Source organism: Mercurialis annua, linkage group LG8 (genome assembly GCF_937616625.2).
Source record: "Mercurialis annua linkage group LG8, ddMerAnnu1.2, whole genome shotgun sequence".
NCBI lineage: Eukaryota > Viridiplantae > Streptophyta > Magnoliopsida > Malpighiales > Euphorbiaceae > Mercurialis > Mercurialis annua.
In genome coordinates this window covers 37,092,864-37,120,626 of record NC_065577.1, presented here as the reverse complement: position 1 = coordinate 37,120,626, position 27,763 = coordinate 37,092,864, and the positions used below count along the sequence as shown (strand labels likewise).

The window sequence follows — 27,763 nt, the reverse complement described above, 5'->3', positions numbered from 1 at the left end:
GCATATGAATTTATGAAGTGATGGTTAAAGTAGTTATATTTTATTAACTTCCAATAATAACTTTGATTTAACTATTTAAATATTTTAAACATTATTAATTTATATTATCGAAAAGATAATTATTGTGTTGGAATTGAAATTAAATTTTAAAAAGATAAATCTGTTATTAATTTTTGTATTGTATAAATTGATAATTAATAATGATTTATAGAATGTAATAAAAACGGTTGAAAATAATGAAGGTTATTGGTATTATTTAAATTAATAAAATAATTTTACCTATATTTTGGGACGTTCAAAATAGTCATTTTGCCTATCATTGTGGGACGGAAGAAGTAGTATATTTTGATCATATTGTAAAGTTTTTGCGAGCAAAATCTCGTCGTTATTTCAAATTTATAATTATTGGTAATTGTGATTGCTGATTTGGTCGTAATTTAATTTATTAAACATATAAATATTAGAGCAAATCATAAATGATAGTTATTTTTAAATTAATGTCATTATGTAGCACAATTTTTAGCCTTTTTTTAAGTACAAATTGAAAAGTGTCTCAACCATTAGTATAATTTTTCAAACTTTTCATTCTATGATCCGGTATACATTTTATGCTTTATTTTTTGTTAAAAGGACGTCGTTTTTGGTCGTACATATGATCAAAACGACGTCGTTTTAAATATTTATGCTAATGAAAGGTTATGCTATTAGTTGAGACGTTTTATAAATGTTATAGTTTGTACTTAAATTAAAAAAAATGTGAAAAGTTGTGCTATATGGTGATATTAACTCTTGTTGTTAAGAGAAATTGTAATTGAGTGACACATTTAGTGGCAAAAAAGCCCTTAGAGAGTTCAAGTTTTGTAACAATTCTCTAGCCCATTTGGTATGGTTAGATTCGAGACTTTCATAGTCCAATTTCAATGGCATGCTTTTCTTCCCAGCAAAGAAAAATGACTTCCTTCACATGTTAGTTGTTCCACCTGTAATTAACAGTCATATATTGTGCAATTTTAGAATAAAAAAAATAAACTATTATAGAAAGAAAAAACCATGACCGCAATGTTTAAAGGGAAAAGTTGAAAAATATTAAAATAAATTGAACTTTAGCTCCTTCCAACAAAAACCCTAGCCGCACACATCCTCTCCCAACAACAAAACAAACTCTAAGCTTGGCTTCTTTCAAGGCCACCGCCGATCAATATTTTGATCGGCGGTGGTCTCGTTTTCCTTTAATTTAGTTTTTATCTATATATTTTATATATGATCGTTGTTTTTTGCTATTTTATGTTTTTATTTATGGTTATTCTTATCTCTCCTTTTATGGAGTTTATATTTTCCTCCGTGGAAATTTTATATTGCCCTTTATGGGATTTGATGTTCCTTTTGTGGATCTTCTATTGCGGTGCAGATTTGAATCGGTTATGATGGAATTTTATTTTTAGGTTTTCAATTGAATTCATTCAAATATATAATCCAGTTGAACAATTCAGATTGAAACTGTCAGAGCTGTGGATTTTGATAAAGTGCACTTTGAATCTAATGCCCAATTGACGAAATCCAGATCAGTTGCGTCCAGAAGACATTGTGATGCTCTATCAACAATTTGCAATTTTCGATTTCATATTGCTATCATCGGGAATTCTTATCTTATTGATTTGCGTAAGAAGGTTGCAGCTTTTATTATTTATTTGTTTTTTAATGTATTCGCAAAAAGCTATATGCTTGAATTGTAATACATTTTCTAGTGCCGCAATAAAATCTTACATTTCTTCTCAAAAAAAAAAAAAAAATATTCAAAAAGGAAAAAATATTCTCATAATTACGGATATCTCTAATTAATTGGGGCCAACACTTTATTTATTTCCTAAACTCTTTTAGCACTCAATTACACAAACTTTTCTCACCCAACACTTGATTTAATTTCACAAACAATTCTCACAGATCAAGCAACACGTTGACATCAATTAGGTGAGTAATCTTCTCCTTCTTCAATTATTCATTATTATAATTCTCATTACAAATCACAAACTTCTCACCCAAAAAAAATAGAGGAGACGGTTCAGGCGGCAGCGGATGGGAGGAGGAGGGGCAGAAGCAGATCGGAGGACATAGTCCAAGCGGCAGCAAATCGGAGGAAGAGAGTGAAGATGAAGCAGTTCTTGAGAAAAATATGATGACATGGCTGTTGTAGAAGAGTCGGAGATGACGTTTTTAAGCGCGGCAACCATTATTGAATATTCTTGCTCTTGGGTAAGACGAGACGACGAAAATGGAGAATAATTCGGCGTCATCAGCGGCGGAGTTGTGTTTTCGGGGAATGTTTGCCGCTTAAAAGATCATTGCATTTTGGTGTTTTTACTTTTTAAGATCGATTTACCCCTTATTTTTGTTAATGTTGCTGTTGTTTTTTGCATTTGTTGTTTTTCCATGTTGTTGCTGTTGTTTTCTACTGCTACTGTTATTTTCTTAGTATATTTTTTGTATGTTTTTTATATATTTTAAATATACCCTCACATGTACTCTCATTTTTTGAAAATAATGATTAAAATGTCTTGATATGCTTTCTGTATGTTATTTAAATCTTATTTTTTTATTGGATGTGGATTTATTCCGCATATAAATTTTGTTATTGGATAAGCTCCTTGTTTTCCCTTTCAATAATATTTGATCTGATATTGCTTCTATTCTAATGTTAATTCTTGATTTAGTACCTCTATGCATCAATAACCAGTTGGGTGTAACTCAATTGGCACGTCTTTAGGGCTGTGTAATCTCTAATTGTGTGTGGCTTAATCAAATTTCAGTCTTTGATGTAACAAAAAGATAAGGTCATAATTCTTGGATGGTCACTTAGTATGTGTACCTGCAGTATATATGAACCAATATCAAATTATACCTAGTAGACTTTAGGTTGGAATCTAGTGAGTTTCGGCTTGCCCATAAAAGAATCTACTTATATTTTGTATACATTTTTGTTCATGATCTAGTTTTACTGTATTATTATTGAAGATTGTTCATTTTATGCTTAGTTTGTGTGGTTTAGGCATACTTTATGTATGTCAATACACCTTCTGTATGTGTTATATATACTGTGAATTCATAATCAGTAGTTGCTTGAATCTTCAAATTTTTCTTGTATATTTTGTGTTGTCTACTTTATGTATTATTTTTGTATGTTTTGAACATAATTTATAATAAATTTGTATTTTCAAATCTTTAGTTACTTAGTTATGCTTATGTAGTATTCTACACTTTCTGTATAGTTACATAGTTTATGTGGTTTAGATATACCTTCTTTATGCCAGTACACCTACTAAAGTACGATAATCATAATTAAATGTGTGGTTTCAGTATACTTTCTGTATGTTTTATGTATACTGTGAATTCATAATCAATAGTTGCTTGAATCTTCAATTTTTTATGTATACTTTGTGCTGTCTACTTTATGTATTCTTTTTGTATCTTTTGAACACAATTTATAACAACTTTGTATTTTCAAATCTTTAGTTACTTAATTCTGCTTATTTAATGTTCTATACTTTCTGTATATTTTCTGTATACTTGTGTTGTTTGTGTGGTTTAGGTATACCTTTTGTATGTCGGTACACCTATTAAAGTACGATAATCATAATTATTTGTGTGGTTTAGATATACCTTCTGTGTGTTTTATGTATACTGTGAATCATAATCAGTAGTTGCTTGAATCTTCAAAATTTTCATGCATACTTTATGTATTCTTTTTGTATGTTTTGAATACAATTTATAACAAATTTGTATTTTCAAATATTTAGTTACTTAATTCTGCTTATGTTATGTTCTATACTTTATGTATGTTTTCTGTATATTTTCTGTATACTTAGAAAGTATATAACAAATATTATAACTAAATTGGAAACAGTTAATTCTCAAATTCTAAACCAAACATAACATAACCTAATAAAAATAGACAAGGAGAATACAGAAGGTTGAAAGTATACAAAAAATATAAGCAATCTAAAGCTCTTTGCACTCTTGAGTTACACAAGGTAGCAACTAGAAGAATGAAGAGCCAAATTAACAAACTAAACAAAAAAAACATTTAAGTTGTTTGCAGTAGATTCCTATCAGCAAGGCACCTCAAGTAACTTTCATCTTCAAGCTCTCGGAAAAAGACGCCAATCTCTTTCTCTCTAATCGACTTAATTACCCCTTTCACTATCGTCGATGCCATTTCCCTCTCGATCGCTCTTCTTTTTTCTACTCTATTTTCATTTAAGTAATTTAAATAGCTTATAATACATAAAATTTAAATTGGCTTTTCATCAAACAATTAAAGTGCAATATGAAGGTAAGCTTTATAATAAACAAAATTTAGTTATAATCACCACAATAACAAGTTAAACATAATAATTATGAAACAAATGATATAAGAATTATAAATTCAGTAGAGTAATTGCAATAACTTATAGCAGAAAATTAAAAATGAAAAGATAGATTTCTTACGTTGATTGTAGTAGATATCAATAGAAGCCAATAGATGATCAAATGACGGATTAAGACAAGGAGAGATTGTATTAGATTGTTCATTAAAAGAAGAAAAGCATATGGCACAAGGGTCATCCTCATAGGAACAAAACCAAGGCAAAAAGACAACAAAAAATCGCTAAGCCACCAATCTGTCAAATCTTGTTATGTGAGAAATTTACTCTTTGCTCATCTCTTATATATATAATATAATATTTGTATACTTTCTGTATATTTCCGCTATATTTTAAATATATCAAAATTATGTTTTTCTTCCTTTATCTCTCTAACTTCTCTCTCTGCCGTAAATAACAAAGCACAACACCACATAAACAAAAGTAAAGCATACGGTAATCGTTTTTTGTTTCCATTTTTCTTCAATTTGTATTTCAATTTTCTCATCATATAAATCCCATTTCTTATAAATATTAAATCAAACCCTGAATTTTTCACTAATGGCGTTAAGATCCACTATAAGTATCATTACTTTCAGCTACAGTTCTTGATTATTACAAGAACCCATCCATACACTCCCACGGCTGGTCAGATTCTAAGGAATTGATTTCTTTAACAATTTTATGAACTTGTCTGCCGCCAATGTCGTGGATCCACGTAGCGCCCAATCGCTCATCTCTATTCAATCGCCGACGAACTCTGACGTGTTGATTGTGCAGCCGATTCTTGAACCTCCTTCTTGGACCATTTTTGCTGGTTTTGTCAAGATTTGGAAGCAAAATATTATCAAGAAAATGAGTGGAGAAAGAAATTGTATGAAGTGAGATTAAAGAAACTATGAAAACAAATAATGAATGTTTCAATCACATGAAAAACAAGAAGAATTCACAGTTACTAAGAAGAAAATGAAAGGAAATGGAAGAAGAAAGGGTAAATGTTGGAGAAATATAAATCAAACTCATCACGTGTTGGGTCAAATAAAAACAAGCCCATTACGTGTAAAACTCTAAACAATGTTTATGATGCAAAAAATAAAGAGAGCACGTGAATTTGAGAATATTTCTCAAAATCAAGTGCTCCATATAATTTCCTCATGTTTAAATGAATTAGAACTTAAGTATTTACCTTAGTATATAAATTGCACTTAATAGGTAGTCATGGGCTGCAAGAAAATAAATTTATAAAACACAATAATAAGCAAATACACCTCTTAACTCTAAAAAAATGCACAACAGAATTTCAGTGAATTAAGAGTCATAGCGATTCCTGAACTTGTTTTTCAAAATCAATTAACTCAAACTGATTCATTTTAATCAATTAATAACTGTTCGCAGGAAAAACTTCCAAACTCAAATCTTTGAATTTATAATGGGATCTGTTTCGGTTTGATGCTTTAATCGAAATTCGAATTTCAACCAGGTCACACAAAAGAACAATAGTAACAAACTAAACTAAAATTATCAGTATCGCTCCGGAGGTTAAGGAACCTAAGCAGGATTGATTTCAAACTACTCCTAAGTTAAGGTTTTAATCCGGAGATTAAGATAGAAAAGCCTGAGCTTTGATTTGTGTTTTTTGATGAATTGTGTAGACTTTATTAATTTGATAAAAATCACTATTTATAGGGACAAATCCCCTAATAATAGGAAGAAGAAGCGAATTAAAACTAAAACACTTAATTAAACCCTAATCTGATAAGACTAAAATAAAAAGGCAAATAAAAATAGCTAATATGGGCCCGGTCCCATTACAGCCCATTATGCTCTCTTCCTTGGCAGCCCATCACTTGATAGTCATATTTTTGGGCCGATGTCAACAATGCCCCCAACAAGCCTATATTGTTTAAATTGTAGGCTTGTTCCTAAAAGAGGCCCATTTCCAAATATGCATTCCCTTTTATAATCCTCCAACACCCATATGGTTAATTGTAAAAGGAAACTTTCCAATTTTTCTCTTCTTAAACCCTAAATCTGAGAGAAATAAATTCCTCTTCAATTTGCCCCACACCGTGCTCACAAACCAAACTCCCGCCGATCACTTCTCTGCTGCCGATCCAAAGTGCTACCAATACCGTCGCCGATCGCTCCATCTTCCACTGGAACACGTCGTGCTTCACTGGTCCCGCCGATCTTCTCACCATCGCCGAGACGAGCCATCCTGCCGATCACTCACGCCTGCCGATCTTCTCTGCCGAGACGAGCCATTAGCCGATCACGCCGATCCTCTCTCTCACGTGTTGTCAAGACGGGCTATCATCACGTTGCTTCAAGTGTTGCGTCAAGTCACGCCGATCCTCTCTCCCTGCCGATCATCTCTTCCAGCCACGCCGATCTTCTCTCTCTGCCGATCATCTCCTCCAGCCACGCTAATCAACTGTTGCTTCTGAACAAGACGAAAGAAGGCGGCCGATCCACTTAATTCAAGTTTTTACCGATCTTTAATTTTTTGCCACCACTGCCGATCGTGTTTCTTTCCACAGCAAACCGTCTCCGATCCTTGATCCGTCTTGTAAGTAACGCCGATCCTCTTATTTCTTTCCACGCCGATCATCACGCCTACTGATCCCCTTATCTTTTTTGCAGGTCTTTCGCCGAAACAAGCTTTCAAATCTTGCAAGTCATCGTCGGCGCCAATCTTCAAGTGCTGGCTTTCTTATTTCCTAGGATGGCTCGTGTCGATCCGGACATCACCGCAAAGATTCATGATAAGATCTCTCGCCATCGTGAAGAAGCATCAACCGCAATTGCAGAGGTATTAATCCTATCCGAAAACAATAAAACTTATGTCGGCCCTTTACTTAAACAACCATCTCGATTGTGTGAAATTGCTCTCCCGTTCCATGACCGTTGTCCGCCACGTTTTGCCATTGATCACCACGCCTCCGTATGGATTGGTGAACAATTCAGAAATTGGCCGAACCCTTCTTCAGATTTCAAGCTTTGGGTAGCTAGATTGAAACCTTTTTATGAAGCCTCTTGGATTTCTGCTGGTATCGCTGATCTTATTGCACTCGCACAGATAGATATGTCGTGTTATAGGCATTATTTGCTGGGATCAGCCTTGTTTTGGTCCCGATCAATAAACGGATTTGCTTTCAAGTTTGGTCCGATGTCGATCACTTTGCTAGACATTTCATGTATGCTCAACGTGCCTATCTCCGGTCACAGGATCACTCCAGAACTCTCTCCCACTGCTTCTACACTCGACACGGGTCCGGCACGGTCGTCTCTGAATTTTGGTAGATTTTTGAAAGATCGCCAACAAACCACCGCTGTTCCGGATCGCGGAGAACATATTGCTTTTCTTACTTACTTTCTTTGCAAATTCGTGGTATGTTCTACAGCTTACAAAGTAACCAAAGAATACCAACGGATAGCTGTTGCCCTTGCCGACGGAGTAAAACTGAACCTTGGGGAGTATATACTAGCTTTGATCTACCGTGGTTTGCACGAGATGATTCCATGTGCCGATCCGAGCTCGCATAAGGCTCCAAGTGGTCCAATTTGGGTACTTCAGATGTGGTTAACTATGTATTTTCCTGAATTGATGCAACTTACCGACCGTGTTGAGGGTTCATGCCATGGATTTACCTTGCTACAATGTCGACCACTCATGTCTACCGTCGATCAAGTTATCAGTTTCTTTTCTACCACAGATAGCCGATCTCCAGAACTGTTCTGCCCGCTATTGACACTTCCTCCTTTGTGGCTCGGATATGGGTTTAGAACCGACCTTCGAGTAGTGAATCAAGAGAAAAAGAATTCGTGGTGGGTCAACTGGATGAGTGCATTCCGAGCCAGGAATTTGTTTCTGGGACTTACGTATTTGTCTAGCGGTTGCGAAGGATATTTTGCTCACTATTATGCTCGCCAGTTCGGTCGGCCTCAAGGCTTGCCTTGCCCATTCCAAATAGATTGGAATCAACGAGATGGTTCTAGACCGAGATTGGCAAGTATGATCGACATACAAGAATTGTTTCTGTTGAACAAACAATACCTTGTTCAGTGCAAGACTATCCCGTATCCCGAGAGTCACCCCGTAGCCGATCCATCATTTGATTCCTGGTGGCAAGATTTCGTTAACCGACATTTCACCCATTCGGTTACAGAAGTGTTGGCTCGCCATGATTTTTATCTTCCCCCCATTAAACGCAAAGCTTCTCACGAAGATGTTTTTCTTTTGCAGGGCGATCCATCCAAGCAAGCGAAAGGTAATGATGTTGATCGAGGTAAATTCCGTTATTTGATTTTTATAAACTTGTTCAACTTTTACTTATGATCAAAAAATGTATATGCAGCTATCGAGACCGTTAAGAACAAATCTCTCGCGACGAGATCGACCTCGGAAGCAACCTCACAATCCAAGAAGCGTCCGATTCACGCTGGTGGTAAACCAAAGAAGGCGGCCGTGAAGCCGAAAGCTCTCAAGACCGTTGCTAACGACACCCCTCATTTGATCGACGAAGACGAGATGCCATTTGATTTCAGCCCCCTTCTTGACCATCCAAACGTCCCAACTCCCGTTGTGCGCAACTTGGTTGAGGAAGAGGACTTGCTGCCGATCGACGATTCGTCTCCCATCCGTCCTGCTTCTGAACCGCAGCAACAAAAGAGCAATCGGACCAAGATCACTATTCGCACTCGCACTTCGTCGTCGACCAAGACTATCAACCGATCTCCCACTGTGCCGATCATCCCGAGTCATCCTTCATCTGCTGCTTCGGCGCAAGTGGTATGTCTTTATGTTTACATTTCTAATATTGCAATCCTTTGTATTAAGCACTTCGCTTGACAATTGTTTGGATTTTTCGTTCTTGCAGAAGACAGCTCTTGAAGAGTTGGATGATATCCTAAATTCTGACGTCGAGAAAGAAACTTCTTTACAAGAAGACGACCTCACTTCTGATTGTAGTGATCAATCCGGTGAGCGTGATGACTCTCTCCTTCTACTTGATGCCAAGATTGAAGTGATCCGTCGTTTGAAGCCAAAAGGATTGAAGGTTTTTGAGAATGATCAAGACATAGAGGAATTGCGATCGGCGGTCTCTCTCTTAGCCAAATTTCCGAACACCGATCTCATCAACCCCCATGGTCATTCGGCCATAGCTGTTGCTAACAGCGACTTTTCGGCTATCAAAGAAACACTTGAGTCTTGCGGGTCGATACGCCGTTCTTATGAGAGCAAGAAAAAGAAGAAGGAGGAAGCAGATGCGAAGATCGACCGTCTTCGTGAAGAGGCGAAGAAAATGGCTCCTGAAGTTGATGCTTCGACCCAGGCGATACAAGAGTTGCGCAACAAAATTGAGGAACTTCAAAGAGAGCTGGCAATCAAGGAAGACCTTCATCTACCAGTGAAAGCCAAGTTCACATCGACTGTAGCCGAGGCGAAACAACTCATTGCGCGCCGATCTTCTATCAAGGATGAGCTGAAGGCCGATCAAGCCACGTATGACGATGCTTGCAAGGGATATGGTGAGATGAGGAACTTGGTCGGTGATCTTTTTAACGCCGTGTGATCGGCGTTGTATGGGTTTGATATCATTTCTGTTTTTTGCGTTGTAACAAAAATGTTTATTTTGCCATAGTTTGAACAAGTATTGTCCTGGATTTTGACAAACCATGTGTTTTAGTGTTTGTAAACTAGATCGGCATATGATGTTTAATTTCGTTTTATTCAACCGTTCAAGACAGCGAAAAACTAAAAAGAAACATATTGACTTTTTGATTGCCAATAAGGTCGATCAATAAGGCCGATCTGTACAAAAACTTTTTTGGCCGATGGTTTTTATAAAAACTGATTTTCTATCGGCCAATCAACAGGATTATATTCATGATCTTTGGTGCAAAAGAATAATAATTTGCCGAACAATAAATAATTTTATTCATTTCTTTTTGTTTACATCTTTTATTCGGCTGGATTTCCGAAACATAGATAGTGATTGTTCGGCATTTACAAGGTTTCCAACTGTCGCATCAGGTTTAATCGGCCATCCAAGAACTTGTAAAATATCGTTTCGGCCGATCAAAAAACCTTATATCGTTTTGACCGTAAGGGGATCACTCCATATCATCTCGGAAGGTTTCCTTATTTATACCCTCCCAGCAACTAGGAACGTATTTTTTGAGGTATTGACCATTAATTGACCTGCTATGCACCTCTCCATCTATATCTGTCAAGACATAAGCGCCACTTAACAAGACTTGTATTATTTGAAATGGTCCTTCCCAATTCGGGCTCCATTTTCCAAGACGTCGATCTTTATGCCCCAGTGGTAAAATTGCTTTCCATACCAAATCTCCAACTTTGAAAATTTTACCCTTGACTCGTTTATTGTACGATCTTTCGACTCGCCTTTTTTGCGCTTCTAAATGGTCAAGTGCTTCCAATCTTTCTTCATCGAGATCTAATGCTTCTAAGATCATTTTATCGGCATAATCATCTTTTAAGATCGTATGTTGTCTCTTTCGTCGTACAGAATGTACAGCAAGCTCCATAGGCAACATTGCGTCATATCCATACACCAAACGGAATGGAGATGTGCCGGTGGCCGATTTCTGGGATATTCTGTTCCCCCAAACGACTTCGGACAAAATTCTGTGCCATTGGCTTGGATTCTCTTCGATCATTTTGGACAGACAGTTCTTTATAGATTTGTTTGTAGCTTCTGCTTGTCCATTCGCTTGGGCATAATACGGTGTAGAATGTATCATTTTAAAACCGTACTCTTTCGAGAAAGCTATAGTGTCCGATCCAGTAAACATAGTTCCTTGATCGGTCGTAATAGTTTCTGGAAGGCCATGTCGATGAATCAAATTTTCTTTGAAAAATTTGATTACTTCGTCTTGTGTTGGCGATTTCAATGGCTTGACTTCTACCCACTTCGTGAAATAATCTGTCGCGACGATCACGAAAGTATGTCCTTTCGCCGATGGTGGGTAAATCTTGCCGATCAAATCTACTGCCCATCCTCTAAATGGCCATGGCTTGATGATTGAATGTAATACGTCTGCTGGAACGTGTTGAACCGGTCCAAATTTCTGACAAGCTTCACATCCTCTGGCGTATCGGATGCAATCTTGTTCCATTTTCGGCCAATAAAAGCCGTATTTGTGTATTAACCACCTCATTCTTGGCCCAGCTTGATGTGCCCCCGAGATTCCTTCATGAACTTCAGCCATGACCAACATAGCTTCTTTTGGTCCTATACATCTGAACAATAAACCTTCACGACATCGTTTGTATAATTCGTCGGCTAGAATCACATAGTTGGTGGCCAGCATTTTGATTCGCCGATTCGCCGGGTCTGGATGTGTAAACCAGTCGATCAATTCTTTCCTCCAATCGGCTGTCGTGTCCAAGTGATATGCCGATCTGCAGTCATCTGGTATTATGCCCCCAGTATGAAGACAAGGCGTTGTTCTCTCAATAACCTCGAAACCTGCCATGATTTTGTATCCACTTCCATGCTGGGCTAAGTCGTTCGCCTCTTCATTTTCTGCTCTTTCCGCGAACTCTATCCATGTTTCGGAGAAACCATCCATGAGGTGTTTGGCTTTGTTGCAGTACTTAATCAAGACGTCTGATTCGCATTTGAATTCGCCAATAACTTGCTTAATAATCAACAAGGAGTCTCCTTTTACTTGAATTGCTTTAGCTCCCAGCTCGGCCAGGATTTCCAATCCAATGATCAGCGCTTCGTACTCCGCTTGATTATTGGTGCATTGGAATGTTAATGAAAAAGACATTCGAAAAACCAAGCCTTGCGGCGAGATAATTAATATCCCTGCACCTGCCCCTTTATTAGTTTTAGATCCGTCGAACCAAAGCTTCCACGGAATTGGCTCGAAGCAAGCTACTTCCTTGATCGGGATGTTGGGATGATCGGCTAAAAAATCTGCTAGTGCTTGTCCCTTGACGGCTTTTTGTGGAACATATACTAAAGTGAATTCTGACATTGCAATAGCCCATTTTCCAAGCCGATTTCTCAGATAAGGTCGAGACAGAATGTATTTGATCACATCCGTTTGAGATAAAACATATACCACTACCGGAAGCATGTAATATCTTAATTTACAGCATGTAAAATAAAGACACAGACATAGCTTCTCGATAGTAGAATATCGAATTTCTGTGTCAGTTAGGCTTTTACTCAGATAATAAACCGATCTTTCGACTCCTTGATCTTCCTGTGCCAACATGCATCCTAACGATTCGTGGGCTGCCGAGATATATAACAATAACGGCTGTCCCTGCTTAGGGGGCATCATAACTGGAGGCTTGACTAAATAAGTCTTGATCTCGTCAAAGACTTTTTGCTGCTCTTCTGTCCAAAGGAACTGAGATGTTTCTCCGGCCTTCAGTAATGTTCTCCAACTTCTTAATCGGCCCGCTGTGTTTGAAATGAACCGTCTTAAAAAATTAATTTGGCCGATCAATCTCTGAAGTTGCTTCTTAGTTTTAGGAGGTTCAGCATTTATGATTGCCTGCGCTTTGTTTTTATCAACTTCTACCCCCCTTTGGTGAACTAGAAAACCTAGGAAGTTACCAGCTGATACACCGAATGCGCATTTTAAAGGATTCATCTTCAAGCCATTTTCTCTCATTCTGACAAAGGTCTCTCTCAGGTTGGCCAAATGTTGTTCGCTGGTTTGTGACTTGATGACCACATCATCTATATAAATTTCCAGACAATCCAAACCTGCAAACATTTTATTCATTGCTCTCTGATAAGTAGCCCCAGCATTCTTTAGGCCGAAAGGCATAACAACCCATTCGTAAGCGCCGATCGGCCCTGGACAACGAAATGCTGTTTTGGATACATCTTTTTCGTTGATCGGGACTTGATTGTAACCAGAGTGTGCATCGAGGAAACTTAAAATGGTGTGCCCGGCCGCGCCGTCAACCATCATATCTGCAATGGGCATTGGATACTCGTCTTTCGGCGTGGCTAAATTTAAGTTCCTGAAATCGACACAAACTCTCAATTTACCATTCTTTTTCATGACTGGTACAATGTTAGACAACCATTCTGTATATTTGGCTTCTCTGATAAATCCGGCTGCTTCGAGCCGTCTAATTTCGTCATGAACTAGTGTTTCCACTTCTTTTGACATACGTCTCGGAGGCTGCCGAAACGGCTTGAAACCAGCCTTTAGTGGTAACTTATGTTCAACAACGGATCGGTCCAATCCTGGCATTTCTTCATATGACCACGCGAAACAATCTTTGAATTCTCGCAATAAAGCGATTAGTCTATCAACCGTCCCTTTATCAAACTGATCACTGATAAACATAGGCTTGGTTTGTACTCCGGATCCCATGTCAATTTCTATCAGCGTGTCTTGCACCTGAGCGGGATCGTCATCCAATTTGCCCGACGCTATTTGTAAATCGACAATTTGAAGGGCCCTTGTCGGATCTTGTCCTTCATCTTCGTAGATACACTCCGCCGATCGCACCGCATAATTTTCGGAAAGCATGCGAACTTTCTCTCTAATTATCTCATGTTTGCTAATCATTGGACTTACTTATTATTGACGATCGGCCTTTGCCCCCGAGTGTGACTGTCATAGGCCGATCCGAATTCAAGACGATCCGTGGGGTGGTGTTGTGTTTCGCACTCAATGATTGTATGTCTTTCACTTGATCATCATACAACAGTGCCTCTAAACAATTAGAGTCTTCTCCGAACGGGTTCGGGTCGCCTTGCACAACTTCTGCTATTCCATCTTCGCGCCACATTATCAACATTTGGTGCATTGTTGACGGAATGCACATATTGGAGTGGATCCAATCTCGTCCGAGTAAAATGTTGTAATTACTCCTTGCGTTGACAACAAAAAATCCTTCTTCGGTCTCGACTCGGCCGATCCTAGTTTTTAAGGTTATGTAACCCTCTGCTGGCGTCTCGCCTCCCGCGAAATCGGTCATATAAACATCAGTTGGCTCCAACTCATCGCGATTGATACCTAATTTTTTAAGCATTTTGGCGGGCAATATGTTAACTCCAGCTCCATTGTCAATGAGTACTCTATTAACTGGGATGCTATTAACATCGGCCTTTATATACAAGGGCCGAATATGTCTTGTCATCCGTTGTGGCGGTTTGCTGAGAGACACAACGGCTGATTTTCCAGCTCCGCTTTCTTCGGGCACAACCACATCCCCATCTAAGATGCCTTTCTGTCCGGGCTTGCACCGAAATGACTCAGGCAAAGTAATGACATGAACCTCATGTGGCATTTCCCTAACACCCCTGGCTCGCAATTGACCATCAGTTGTTGAAATGACCACGTCTTTGTATGACAGCTTGGGTTTTTTAGGTTCATCGGCGATCACCAACTCGTCGGTCGTCATTTGTTGCTGCTCGATTGGCTTCGTAGACTTTTTCTCTACCCAGATCTTTCTGATCTTCTTCACTGGAGACATAGGAACATTAATAGCTGGCTCGCAATGATCTACGGTACTATCTTTGCGATTCAGCGTGTCATGATCGCTCGTGCGACCAGCTGATTCGTTTGGGAACGTCAGTCGCCTTTTAACCGGTAAGAAGTCTCCAGCTGTTGGCGATCCTTGCTGCACTTTTGAATCGGCTAACTTTCGGGAATCTTGCCTCATCCTTTGCATACGCCGTTTCTGAGTCTTGCTCAAATGAGGTTGTTCCTCTGTTGGCCGAAACATTCTTCTGAACACCGTGACTCCTTCTTCCCTTTTGGGTTCATGCTTCTTCCATTCTCTCGTTGGAGCCCTTGGTTTAAATGTCTTAGGGTTGGCTCGACACACATTGTGTTCCGCTTTGAAACAGGTCTTGCATGAAGGGCATTGGACTTCAGATACTCGCTCAAACACGCTCTTATTGGACGTCTCATTCTTGAGGCGCGGTTTCCACACCTGTTTCTCTTCTACCCGAAACTTTGGTTTCTTCGGGTCCCATTTTTCCAACACACGTCCGCTCCCCAATGCTCGCTCGAAATTTGGCCGAATCGTATTAATGGTAATACATTTCGCTTCGGCCTCCTTTTTGGTTGGAAATAAAAGTTTGCCTTCGGTTATTGCTTTTTGAATCACATTTCGGAAGATAACACAGTTATTTGTGCTATGTCTCCAAGAGTTGTGATATTTGCAATACTCTTTTCCAACCCTTTGGTCTGCTGGAGGAATTACGTGACCTTCTCCCAGAATTATCTGATCGTCTTTGAGCAAAGCATCAAATATTTCATCCGCCTTTGTTAGATCGAAGGAATAATCTTTCTGAATGGCGGCGCTTTTATTCTTCTTCTGAAATCCTGGCTTTCTCAAAGCCGAGCACTCTTGTGGTTTTTTCGCTAGGAATTCCGCCATGCAAACATCTTCATCGGACTCGCAATCACTATCGTCTGTGACGACGGCCACATCGAGTTGATCTCTATAGTAAGTTCCTTTTGACGAACCTCTCCTCTGTTCTTTCTCCACCAAGAGTCTTTCATAGCTGGTCACTCGATTAGTGAGCTCAAACAAATCTCTGAAACGATGTCCCTCGAAATGTTCCCTCATTGCGAAGTCCATTCCTTTGATCACCATGGGAACGCAATCCGACTCGGCAATGCTGGTTTGGCAGCGGGTTCTCAAGTTGCGGAACCTTGATATGTATTTTTCCATGGATTCGTTTGGCAGTTGAGAAATGCGAGCTAGATCGGCCAACGTGACATCAGGTGGGGCTCGATAAAACTCTTCATGGAATTTCTCCTCGAGATCTTTCCATGTGCCGATCGAACCTGGCGTTAGATGTGAATACCAAGTGAACGCCATTTTTGTTAGTGAACTAGCGAATAGCCTCAACTTCCAAAAATCATGTGCTCCCGCTTCTCCACATTGCGCGGAAAACCTGGCAATGTGTTCGACTGTCGATTGCCCTTTTTCCTCTCCAGAAAAAAGACTAAATTCTGGGACCTTATATCCTCTTGGGAAAGGATATAATTTGTCGATCCAATCAGGGTATGGCTTGACATATGATGGCCGAGGTATCGGCCTGCAATCAACGCCCAATCTTTCCAGTTCATCTAAAAGTTGGGCTCGATCATATACTCCATCCTCCCCCTTTGCTGATATGTAGGAAGAATTTTCCTTCACGGGGTTCTGCAAATTTATCAGAGGCTCGCTCGCCGCTTCTTTACCAGGTCTCTGTGAAACATGTTCACTTGCGAGACTTGTTTCAATATCGTCTCGTGACAAGATCTTCACCGATCCATAATGCATTCCCGATCTAGCCGACGACTGGGTTGGATCGGCCTGTGGGTTTAGTGAATTGGCTCGGATCGGCGGTTGAATGAGATCGACCCTTCGGTTGGTCGTTTCCGCAATGTGTTGTCCAGTCATGATTTTGGCCATGCTTTCTATTGCGTTTGACATGGATTTGACATCTGCTCTGATCTCTCGCTGCAAGACTGCATGATCGGTCATCATTGTCTTGATCACCGACGCCATTTGATTCATAACTCCGTCGAACATGAGCCGATTTTCTCCAGCAATTTCATTTCGCATAGAGGTAAAATCGGCATGTGTGAGAGACGGACGACTTGGTGGTAGGTCTCGTGAATAATCGGCCGAATCATCTTCTTGTCTCGAAGAAGGATCTTTGGCCGAATTTTCAGATACGGTCTCTGGCGAGATCGTAGTTTTTTGAGTGGTCGCGGTCGTTTTATCTTTGGCCATTATTTCTTCAATATCTGAATCGTAATTGCCGATCAACCGTTTTCTCTCTTGTAACTCTCGGGTAACCGATCTAGTGTATCTCTGATCGTCTTTCAGTGTTCCGATTTTTGTGCTAACCATAAACGTGTCCCCAGTGGAGTCGCCAAAAGATGTTCGCAGGAAAAACTTCCAAACTCAAATCTTTGAATTTATAATGGGATCTGTTTCGGTTTGATGCTTTAATCGAAATTCGAATTTCAACCAGGTCACACAAAAGAACAATAGTAACAAACTAAACTAAAATTATCAGTATCGCTCCGGAGGTTAAGGAACCTAAGCAGGATTGATTTCAAACTACTCCTAAGTTAAGGTTTTAATCCGGAGATTAAGATAGAAAAGCCTGAGCTTTGATTTGTGTTTTTTGATGAATTGTGTAGACTTTATTAATTTGATAAAAATCACTATTTATAGGGACAAATCCCCTAATAATAGGAAGAAGAAGCGAATTAAAACTAAAACACTTAATTAAACCCTAATCTGATAAGACTAAAATAAAAAGGCAAATAAAAATAGCTAATATGGGCCCGGTCTCATTACAGCCCATTATGCTCTCTTCCTTGGCAGCCCATCACTTGATAGTCATATTTTTGGGCCGATGTCAACAATAACTATTTACTATCAATTAAGGACGATACTCTCTATTCTTAGGTTAATAACTCCCAAATTGAATCATCATTGTCCCTAAAGTGCTTCATTTTGTACTATTTTAGAGTTAATTGAACTAAAAATAGAAAGTAACTGTGAGTTAATTAACCCTAAGGCAAAAATTCATGAACTGCGATTATCCTTTGCTCGAATTTCAATCATTAAACCAAAACAAACAGCCTTACATAATCAATGTCAGGCACTCTAAATAACAAGAAGGAAATATTAATGCAGCCTGTTAAATAAGCGATTGTAAAAGAGTTTACTTTCATTTAAATTGATGAGAATCAATTAAATCAGCTTGCTACAAACAAAATATCCAAAAGTACATAATGCTCATTACTAGAAATGTTTCTCAAACAGTAAAACCCAATTGTAAGTGACAAATATACTCGCAAGTCTATATGCCAAGAAAGCTGCCTTATGAATACTGAGTTTATGTCAAGTGCAGACTAATATGAATACTGAACTTACAGGTTTCGTTATTAATTAGGATTCACAAACACGTAATGCAGCTCGTAACAGAAAAACAAGAAGTTCAATTAGAATGTTAGAGTTACTAACTTTTGGGATTCTATTTAGTTTCCGACACACTAACAACGGAGTTTCTGATGACTGCGCAAGCAAGTAACTGGAGTATTGCCGCACTAAGTCATATACATCAGACAGCGCAAAAATGTACCATTAGAATTATATATAACATGTTCAGGTGAAATTCTTACAAAAATAACTGCAGGAGATACCGTAAAGGTTAGATAATCAGAAAACAAATATGGAGTAAGAGAGTAACCTTAAATTTCTTCAAGCTTTCATTTGCAGCTCTCTGATCCTCTAAAGTATGCCGCAAGGTCTCCAATTTCTGCTCGGCATAGGAAAGTAGAAGATTAATGCGTTTTGATTGAGTAATCGATCATCAGATTAATGCGTTTGAAAGTGAAAAAGAAAATATATAAGAAAGACAGAGCAATGATCCAATTTGCATACAATTTTCAAATTTGTTCTGTCTTTCAATAGTAAACTCTCCTCTTCTTTAAGCTCAAGCATAGTCTGCCAGCAAATGAAAATGAATAACAGTTTTATAACCAAACATCATTTTGTTTTTCATCAAAATAATGAAGAAAACAAATACCCTATTCCTTTTCGACTGCTTTGTTGTACTACTTGTTTGTATTTCATTAACAGCATCCTGCACATTACCAATTAGACATTCAATTGATAAACAATTTTAATTTACACATTAATAAACAAATAACCATACATTTCGCGGAAATATGGTGCCCACTCGAAAGAGAATTGACAAATTTTTAAAAGGTTTAACGGCAAAATAAATTTATTTTTTCACAAATTATTATAATTTTTAATAATGTTCTAATTTCAACATTCCTTATAATTTTAGATATTTCTTCAATCAATTTAATTTCTTAAATTTTTTATCTCAATACAATAACTGTGAGCTTTATTTGACCTTTTTCGTCATTTTCAGCTTCAAATGAGTTTTTTTAAATGTGATTAAACCTTTTATTATGACACAACACGCATATATTTGATACTTTATTATGATTAAATTTATATACATGGTTGTCCTATTGGCAAAAAAATCAGTATGATTGGAATTTGGCTATAAAAGAAACATAATTTATCATAACAGATTATATTTGCAAATTTTGAAAGGTCGGTTATAACTGACAAAAATCGCAAAAATTTGGTATTTTTTTTAGGGTTTTGCCTTTCTAAAAAAAGGTTAAGTAAATGGGAGTTCTGAAAACAAATTACTTTGCAAATTTTAATTTCAATCTCCAAATTTTAAGTTCAATATAGCTTGTAAGAACATCAGTAAGCTAAATTTGATTAAATTTAAGAAATAAAATTATAAATTACTAAGCTTAAACTTGATCTGATAAATTTAATAAACCTGATTTGATTGGGGTACCTGGGGAAAGTTGATGGTGTTGCTGGATCCATCAACTGTAATTTCTTCGGTGCATTGAGGATTGAGATTTGCACCGTCGGCAGTTGAAGAATATAATTTGAAAGGTGAAGTAATACTCAGCGAGGAAGATGTATGGTGAGAAGAAGATTGAGTACTGCTGGAATTAGTCGGCGGCGGCGATGACGGAGGCGATGATGGTGTTGACGACGGAGAAGAGGACGGAGAACCGTAGATGGCGGAGGGAAATAAAAATGGACAAAAATCTCGCTCGTTTCTTCCCATAAAGATTTTTCCAGAATGATCAAAATGGATTGGAATTTTTCATGTTAATTTGAATATTAGCAATAGGTGAAGAGATGTATTTTCTTTTGAATTTCCCTGAAACTGGTAAGAACATGCTCTGTACTGCTACATATTTTTTTTTTTTTGGGAAAAGGATCATTCATGCCCCTAACGTTTGGGGTTGGATCAAGTAAGCCTTCAACGTCCGGAAAGGTTCATTCACGCCCCAACGTTTGTAAAAATGAATAATCAAACCTCTCAGCTTAATGCTGTTTCACTGCTCCTAAGACTCCGTTAGTGTGATCCTACGTGGCAGAGATAAAAGGATCATTTATGCCCTTAAGGTTTGAATCTGGGATCAAATGAGCCCTCAACGTTTAAAAAAGGTTCATTTATACTCCTAACATTTGAAAAGGTTCACTTATGCCTCCAACGTTTGAAAAATGAACAATTATGCCCCCAGTTTAACACTGTCTCATTGCTTCCCAGACTCCGTTAGCGTGATCCTATATGACTAATTTTTACCATTAAATTTTGCTCTATGGTGACGGTCTTTCTCTCAGCAACAATAGAGAACTAAAAATTAGTCACGTAAGATCACGCTAATGGAGTTTGAGAAGCAATGATACAGTATTAAATTAGGGGCCTAATTGTTCATTTTTTTCAAACATTGGGGGACGATATAAGTGAAGCTTTTCAAACGTTAGAAGTCTAAGTGAATCTTTTTCAAACGTTGAATGCTTATTTGATTATGTACCGAAACTTTAGGGGCATAAATGATCCTTTTATCTCTGACACGTAGGCTCACACTAACAGAATCTTAGGAGCAGTGAAACGGTGTTAAACTGAAGAGTCTGATTGTTTATTTTTACAAACATTAAGGATATGGATGAATTTTTCCGGATGTTAAGGGATTACTTGATTTAAACTCTAAACTTCAGGAGCATGAATGATTCTTTTTTTTTTAAATTAGGATGAGTAGTGATTTAGTGAAATTAGTGCTAGATTTTATATGGCATGATCCATCATCAACTCTCCGTGCTTTCCCTTTTTATTTGTTTAGTACATGGTCTACTTTTTTTCTTTAATTAGTTTTCATATTTTTTATTTTTTATTTAGACCAAATAACAAAAAAAAATTCAAATGTTTATTAAAAAATTTACTTATGTTTAAATCTTTTAAAAAGATTTAAGTAGCAATTTGCCCCTTTAATTTGTAAGCAATGGGCAATTAACATATAAATTAATTTTATTGGCAAATCAATACACGGACTTGGTGATTACGGGCAATTAGCCCATTTTGGCAAATTAACTTATAAGTTTAGAGGGCAAATTGTCAATTTAAGATACGCAAATTAAAAGAGAAAATTGCCAAAATGGGACAAATTGCCCATAATCATCAAGTTCGTGTACTGATTTGCCCACAAAATTAATTTATGTGTTAATTGCTCATTGCTTACAAATTTAGGGGAGCATATTGTCATTTAAGTCCTTTTTAAAATGTTTGCATTATGCCGAAACATGAATTTTATTTCATAAATGTGCAAACTTTCAAAAATGTTTTTATCATTTCAAAACACGAATTTTGTTTCAAAAATGTCCATCACTTGATGGCACATGTTGTATGGAGTTCATCTCTCAAATAAAACAATTGACATTTTTAAGATATAAGATGAACTCCATAACATGTAGCATTAAGTGGATGGACATTTTTAGAACATAAACCCATATTTCAGGACGGTATATACACTTTTAAAAGGTTTGGACATTTTTGAAACAAAAACCCATGTTTCAGAATGATACAGACTTTTTTGAAGGTTTGGAATGTAAGTGAAAATTTATGCAAAAGTTTGGCCGTTTTTGATCATTTGGCGTTTTATTTATAAGGAAGCATTATCATGGATTAAGAATCATACGTCTCAACATACTATCTCCGACTCCAAGACCAACTCCTTGATGCTTGTTGAAGCCTTTCATAGTCAAATGGAATATTGCTCGTATGTTGGCATCATCACTCAAGATTATAGGAACTTATTCGGTCGGTTTTATGCTAGTTTCGTAGTTTTTATTAATCGATCATCGAATATCACTGCTCACATGTTAGCTCGACAATCAAATTATGTATCTAATAATTGATATTAGCTTTTAGGGCTCGAACGTTCCGTCTTATTTGTGAAGTATTTCATATGTTGTTTCGTTTAAATTTTTTTAAAAAAAATCTAGAGAGCAAGAGTAAAAAAAATTGACCAAAACCCAAACCCAAATAATAGAGAACTCCAACCGAACCCTAACATGATAAAAACCAAACCGAAGCTATTAACAAAAAGAAAATATAAAAAGAGATAGAAATTGATCAAAAATAAATTAGTATAAATCTCAATCATCTTCTTCTCTCTCTCTCGCAAACTCTCTTTCTCCGTCGTCAGATCTAAAACTCTCAATAAAAACAACAATCCCACCAATCCAATCTCTCCTCTCTCGCGCGCCAAATACAAAACCCACCCTCTTCACTACTACCCGTTTTTCCCTCTTTTTTCCAGGTACACACCAAACTTCATTTTCTTTCATCTCAGTCCAATTCAATTAGGGTTTCTCTGTATAATTGTTTGTTCTTCTACTTGTCACACCCTTCTTATTGATTAGTATTAATATAGCGTAGGTTTTTGTTTTTGTGTGTTTAATCTAGGTTTTGGTTCTAAGCATAAGAGCTCTAGTTTAATAATCAGTGATTTGAATTTTGGATTTCATTGTGTGTATTTGTATATAATTGGAACGTATCTATGCATTTGATCTAATGGGTGTTGCTTAGAATTGGCCAGTGTTACTTAAAATTTGAAGAAATTTATGTTCAGCAGTTTGGTTTGTAAAAGTTTCTTCTTTGATGGGTATTGCTTGGAAAATTATGAAAATTTTCCTTTTTGATAAGTATTTCTTTGGTGGGTATCTGTTTTTATGGGTATCTTGTTAATGGGTATTGCTTGAAATATTATGAAAGTTAACTTTTTTAAGCTGTTGGGGTTTGTTCTGCTTTACTGAAAGTTGTGGGCTTTTATGAGGGAGGGTGTTTTTGAGCTTTATTAGTTATGGGGTGTGGTTGATTTTGTAGGTAATTTTGGTGAGATGGCGGACAACCCGGCAAGTCCAGCTGGAGGGAGCCACGAGAGTGGTGGTGAGCAGAGTCCGCGCTCTGGAGTGCGGGAGCAGGATAGGTATCTGCCCATTGCAAACATAAGCAGGATCATGAAGAAAGCATTGCCTGCTAATGGAAAAATTGCTAAAGATGCTAAGGATACTGTCCAGGAATGTGTTTCTGAGTTTATTAGCTTTATTACTAGCGAGTGAGTTCTTTTCAGCACTTTTTCCCTACCTTTTATCATTATCCGTTTTGATTCGAGAACTGATTTTCAGATAACTTGTGTTTATTTTTATAACTATATTTTGATTGGAATTCTATTTTTTTTACCTTCTGTTTGTTAGGTTTTGAAAATTAGGAAATTTTCTGTAACAAATTGATTCCCATGTCAATGTACAACATCATAGTGATATAGAACCTTGCCGATTAGTATCAGCGTCAAAATAGAATATGATTGTCAAAACTATGCAGTAATTATTCCTCAGATTAGTAGTTTAATTGGATTGTTGAGTACCAATATTGCACAAGCAACTGATGTATCATATAATTCCTCAGAAATAAGGGTTTTAGGTTACTTTCTGGAATGAGATGTATTTTCTTCCCATGATTTCTCTGTTAGCAATAGGATTTTTGTGTGGCTAATGCTGTTAGTTCAGCTCTACTATTGGAAATTGGATTTTAGCTCTTCTAATTGTCGGTCTGACTGTTATGTAGGGCAAGTGATAAGTGTCAGAAGGAGAAAAGGAAAACAATTAATGGGGATGATTTGTTATGGGCGATGGCAACTTTAGGCTTCGAGGACTACATTGAACCACTCAAGGTGTACCTAGCTAGGTACAGGGAGGTAATTGATTTTGGATCATATGCTTTTTTCTGGTCGGAGTTTATAATTATTTTAATATTAGTGGCGTCGATGATCTAATAATCTTTATCCTTTTTGATTGCATTATTGGCGACTGGAACTCTACAGATGGAGGTAATTTTACATTTTTCTGTAACTAACTAGTTTTTTCGAAAGGCATGCCATGTAAAAATTTGAATTACATTGTCAACAAACTTTGGCAGGGTGACACTAAGGGATCTGGTAGGGGTGGAGATGGATCTGCTAAAAGGGAACCAATTGGAGGTCTGAGTGGTCAAAATCCGCAGGTGATCTATTAGAAACCTGTTTCTGAGTTTTGTTATGGATTTTAATTCTTCATACCGTGTATTAAACTGACTTAATTCTTAAATTGATGGTGAATATGACAGTATGTTATGCAGGGGTCAATAAACTACATGAATACCCAGGTATTTTCTCTCTCTTTTTCCGCCCACACTAATTTCCATGATTGCTGCTAATCCTGTTATAATTGTTGTGTCACATTACAAATGACATTGTGGATCTATGTTGCACGGAAACAGAAATGTGAAACGTATTATGTTTGTAACGTGGAACACTGAAACTTTGATGAAGGAGAACTCGTATACCAATTCTTTTTCTTCGCAAACTCTAGGGTACTACTACTAGGCTGCATGAATTGTTCATTTAACACATTGCATAATGCTGTATTGCGCATTTAATATGTTGGATAGGATCTATACAAGGACTTGTGATTTTGTCTAATCATTCTCTATTATTGCAAAATTGACCCTACTTTATCTCCACATTCATAGCCTACTAATATTTGTTGTAAAATTTCAGTACTTTGTGTAGACAAACGAAACTATATCACATATTTATGCATAATTTTGTTGTCTGTTTATATACCCTCAGTTTCAAAAAGAAAAAAAACGTAATGACGACTCATCTTTATTTTTAAATATTTAATCTATTTTACAGAAGAGGTTTAAGTCAATGGTCTTGTAGAATTAGATAAAGTTTAGCGTGTTATTTTTGAATAACCCACCTCTAAATAGACTTCATTCTCTTTGCTTTCTGGTCCTTTTCATTCTAATTTCTTGATGATGTTTGTTTGAATTCTTATGGTTTTGTTAAACTCATGCAGGGACAAGGGCAGCATATGATTGTTCCTTCGATGCACGGAAATGAATAGAGTTCTAATTCTTATTTGCCAATCTAATTATGTCTAGGACAGGTAATTCCTACAGCTTCTTTTATATTGGTTGATCCTATTGCAACCAAAGAGCTTAGCTTATATATTCTTGGGGCTTTTGTTTTTATTAGTTGTATGGGGTTTTGATTTGATTCTGTTGGAGCCCTCTTCAGCTGAACCGCTTTATTAATAGTCGCATAAGTGCTGTAAATTTGATTTTTTTTGTTTTCAAATCTAATATTTAATCTCCTGACTGTTTTTTGAGCTTGAGATTGTATCACTTGTAAATTTTGATCTTTATGCTCAAGTATAAACATATTGCTTTGTGAAGTATACCTGTAATTTAGCTAAATTTGATCCTGCTTCCTTAGAGTTCATTTTGCAACAAAGGTTTGTTTTAGCCCCTCCAACTTTAGTTCAAAGATAAAAGAGTCCAAGTTTGTGGTTTTAAATTAAAAAAAAATCCACATTTGTCAATTTTTGGTCATTTTACACTTTAATTTGACGTTGGACATTAGTCTTTATGATCAGAGATGTAAATTGATCCAAAATTGATAAGTTATATTTTAGATTTGATCATCCAAAAATATCTCATCTTTTCAATTTTTTATATTTTTATTAGATTGTCAATATTATTAGATTTCTCAATTTTTAATTTCAATTATAGCAATTTGTTTAAATTAGAGTGGAAAATAATTCATTATACCTTTTATATTGTTCAAATTTATCATTTTACCCTTAAGAATTTTGTATATGAAGGGCATAATTAATTTTTTTCTTCTCCAATTGATACTTCCGACTGTATTTAATGAAATTATTATGTTTTCAAAAAAAAAAACATATTACTTCTATTTTTAATCAAATCTACTTTAGCATTTGCTATAAGAACACACCTCTTTGCAAGGTTATACAAAAACTGAATCAAACGGAATTAAGTTGATAAATTTGATTTGTTTAAAATTATAAAAGAAATATTACTTTTTTGATTTGATTTGATTGTAGAGTAGAAAATATTACTTTTGGTGGAAATCAAACCAAAACAAATTGAATCGACTGATTCTTTTCGCTTTAAAATCTTAAAATTTTACAAGACTAGTTATCTTAAAACAAATTGAATCGTTTGGTTGGACTAGTTATCCTTAGTTTTGTGCATGTCCCTTTATTTTTATCATTGTTTGTTGGCTTCATTGATTGAATGAGACCATTAAATTGTTGAACTACTATAATCTTGTAATTCTGAGGTTGATATAAATGATTCATTAGAGCATTTTATCATATATGCTACATTCTCCTTGGATTGGTGACTTAATTATTTGAACCTCCTTTGGTAGATACAACTACAAGGGCAGGGAGCTGTGAGGGTGTTTTTGTAAAAAATTAATTTTGCATGTTATTGAACTGAAAAATGTAAAAAGACTCTTTGCCCCCATGTATATGGAGTTATTACAGGGAAAACCAGTTGTGTTTGCATTGTATTGAATTCCAGCATGAAGGACATAAAAGGAGAAGTAAAAGTTCCTCTTCAATGTACAGTCATTTCCACTTCTCCTTTAGAAGTTAGAATATAGATTGTGCCATTGGGTTGTAAATCAGCTAAATGGCTTTCGACTCTGGTTAACGGTGATAGGAGTGTAATCGAGTCGAGTCAACTCCTGAGTTATTCGGATTGATTCAAAAAGTATTTTAAATTGACTCGATAAATATCGAGTCCGGGCTCGAGTTTGAGCTATCCGAGCTAATTATCAAGCAACGTTTAAGCTTTAAAATACTCGCTTCAATAACCTCGCGAGCTTATAAGCTTTAGTTAATTGTTTTTTTTCATCCTTTATAGTTATATATGTTTATAATAATATATTCATTTTTATATTAAATTGACAATGTTTTGACTCAGTGTAAGAGCATCTCTAATGTTATTTTATTTTATTTTATTAATATTCTATTGTGAATTTAATAGTAAAACAAATAGTAAAATGCTATTTAAAACTTTAAGCTTATGTTCAATGTAAAATTTTAAAAAGAAGTGTGAAACTAATTATGATAATTCTTTTATTAAATTTTTTATATATATATTTTACATTTGACAATTCTTTTTAATTGTATGTTTTATAATTACTAAAATACACTATTGTTTTTCTATGATAACGAGTATTGAGTATCTATAAAAATAAATTGTTAACAGGAGAGATGGGTTGTAACTTTTTTGATGGGGAAGATGATTTATTTTTATATTTTCTATTATACTTTATGTTTCGCCAAAAAAAAAATATACTTTATGTGTATCATTGAAAATAAAATTAATTAAAAAAATTGTAAAAATAGAAAAAGGAAGCATAGAAGAACGTTAGAACACTAATAATGCATTAAGCTAATAAAATAATAAACACTTTATTGTGTTAAATACATTGATTGTAATTTTATTGTGCATCGATTTTTTTTATATTGATTGTTTGTTGTTTTTATTAAGTGAATCATTCATTAATTTCACAAAATAGGTTATTGAAAATCCTTGAAAAATCAAGTTATTGTTAGTTAGGAGTTTAGTCTTCGGAAA

General features: G+C 36.3%; 2 protein-coding genes, 1 long non-coding RNA gene and 1 other non-coding gene across 5 annotated transcripts; 3 read left to right on the top strand and 1 right to left on the bottom strand.

The window, feature by feature from the left end:
* Nucleotides 1-777: 777 nt before the first annotated feature.
* LOC126660759 (uncharacterized) lies at nt 778-20,203 on the bottom strand. 2 transcript variants are annotated; one of them, XM_050354420.2, is made up of 7 exons: nt 19,763-20,198; nt 18,962-19,018; nt 18,817-18,879; nt 18,623-18,691; nt 18,397-18,479; nt 5,584-5,620; nt 778-980 (listed from the first exon to the last, which is right to left on the bottom strand). In XM_050354420.2, the coding sequence occupies exons 1-5, from the start codon at nt 20,042-20,044 to the stop codon at nt 18,426-18,428; spliced, it is 525 nt and encodes a 174-aa protein (XP_050210377.1). In that variant the 5' UTR covers nt 20,045-20,198; the 3' UTR covers nt 778-980; nt 5,584-5,620; nt 18,397-18,425. The 2 variants fall into 2 exon arrangements, with proteins under 2 accessions (XP_050210377.1, XP_050210378.1); XM_050354421.2 differs by lacking the exon at nt 18,817-18,879 and having other exon boundaries at nt 19,763-20,203.
* Nucleotides 1,793-2,490, top strand: LOC126660760 (uncharacterized). Its single transcript, XR_007635439.2, has 2 exons — nt 1,793-1,968; nt 2,050-2,490. It is a non-coding gene; the product is annotated as an uncharacterized LOC126660760 (long non-coding RNA).
* On the top strand, nt 2,849-2,961 carry LOC126662385 (small nucleolar RNA snoR103). Its single transcript, XR_007635762.1, has one exon. It is a non-coding gene; the product is annotated as a small nucleolar RNA snoR103 (small nucleolar RNA).
* A 2,191-nt stretch (nt 20,204-22,394) lies between the features above and the next one.
* LOC126662282 (nuclear transcription factor Y subunit B-1-like) lies at nt 22,395-25,542 on the top strand. Its single transcript, XM_050356208.2, has 6 exons — nt 22,395-22,583; nt 23,150-23,381; nt 23,891-24,152; nt 24,242-24,325; nt 24,428-24,466; nt 25,165-25,542. Exons 2-3 carry the CDS (start codon nt 23,164-23,166, stop codon nt 24,096-24,098), a joined length of 426 nt encoding a protein of 141 aa, XP_050212165.1. The 5' UTR covers nt 22,395-22,583; nt 23,150-23,163; the 3' UTR covers nt 24,099-24,152; nt 24,242-24,325; nt 24,428-24,466; nt 25,165-25,542.
* The last annotated feature ends 2,221 nt before the right edge of the window (nt 25,543-27,763 follow it).

Bases quoted from the DNA above. Each gene is read 5' to 3' on its own strand.
- LOC126662282 (XM_050356208.2), top strand. From the start codon at position 23,164: ATGGCGGACAACCCGGCAAGTCCAGCTGGAGGGAGCCACGAGAGTGGT. The intron at 23,382-23,890 runs GTGAGTTCTTTT...ACTGTTATGTAG, and splicing joins ATTAGCTTTATTACTAGCGA to GGCAAGTGATAAGTGTCAGA.
- LOC126660759 (XM_050354420.2), bottom strand. From the start codon at position 20,044: ATGGGAAGAAACGAGCGAGATTTTTGTCCATTTTTATTTCCCTCCGCC. The intron at 18,880-18,961 runs GTATTTGTTTTC...ATTTGCTGGCAG, and splicing joins AGCAGTCGAAAAGGAATAGG to ACTATGCTTGAGCTTAAAGA. The intron at 18,480-18,622 runs GTTACTCTCTTA...TATATGACTTAG, and splicing joins AAAGCTTGAAGAAATTTAAG to TGCGGCAATACTCCAGTTAC.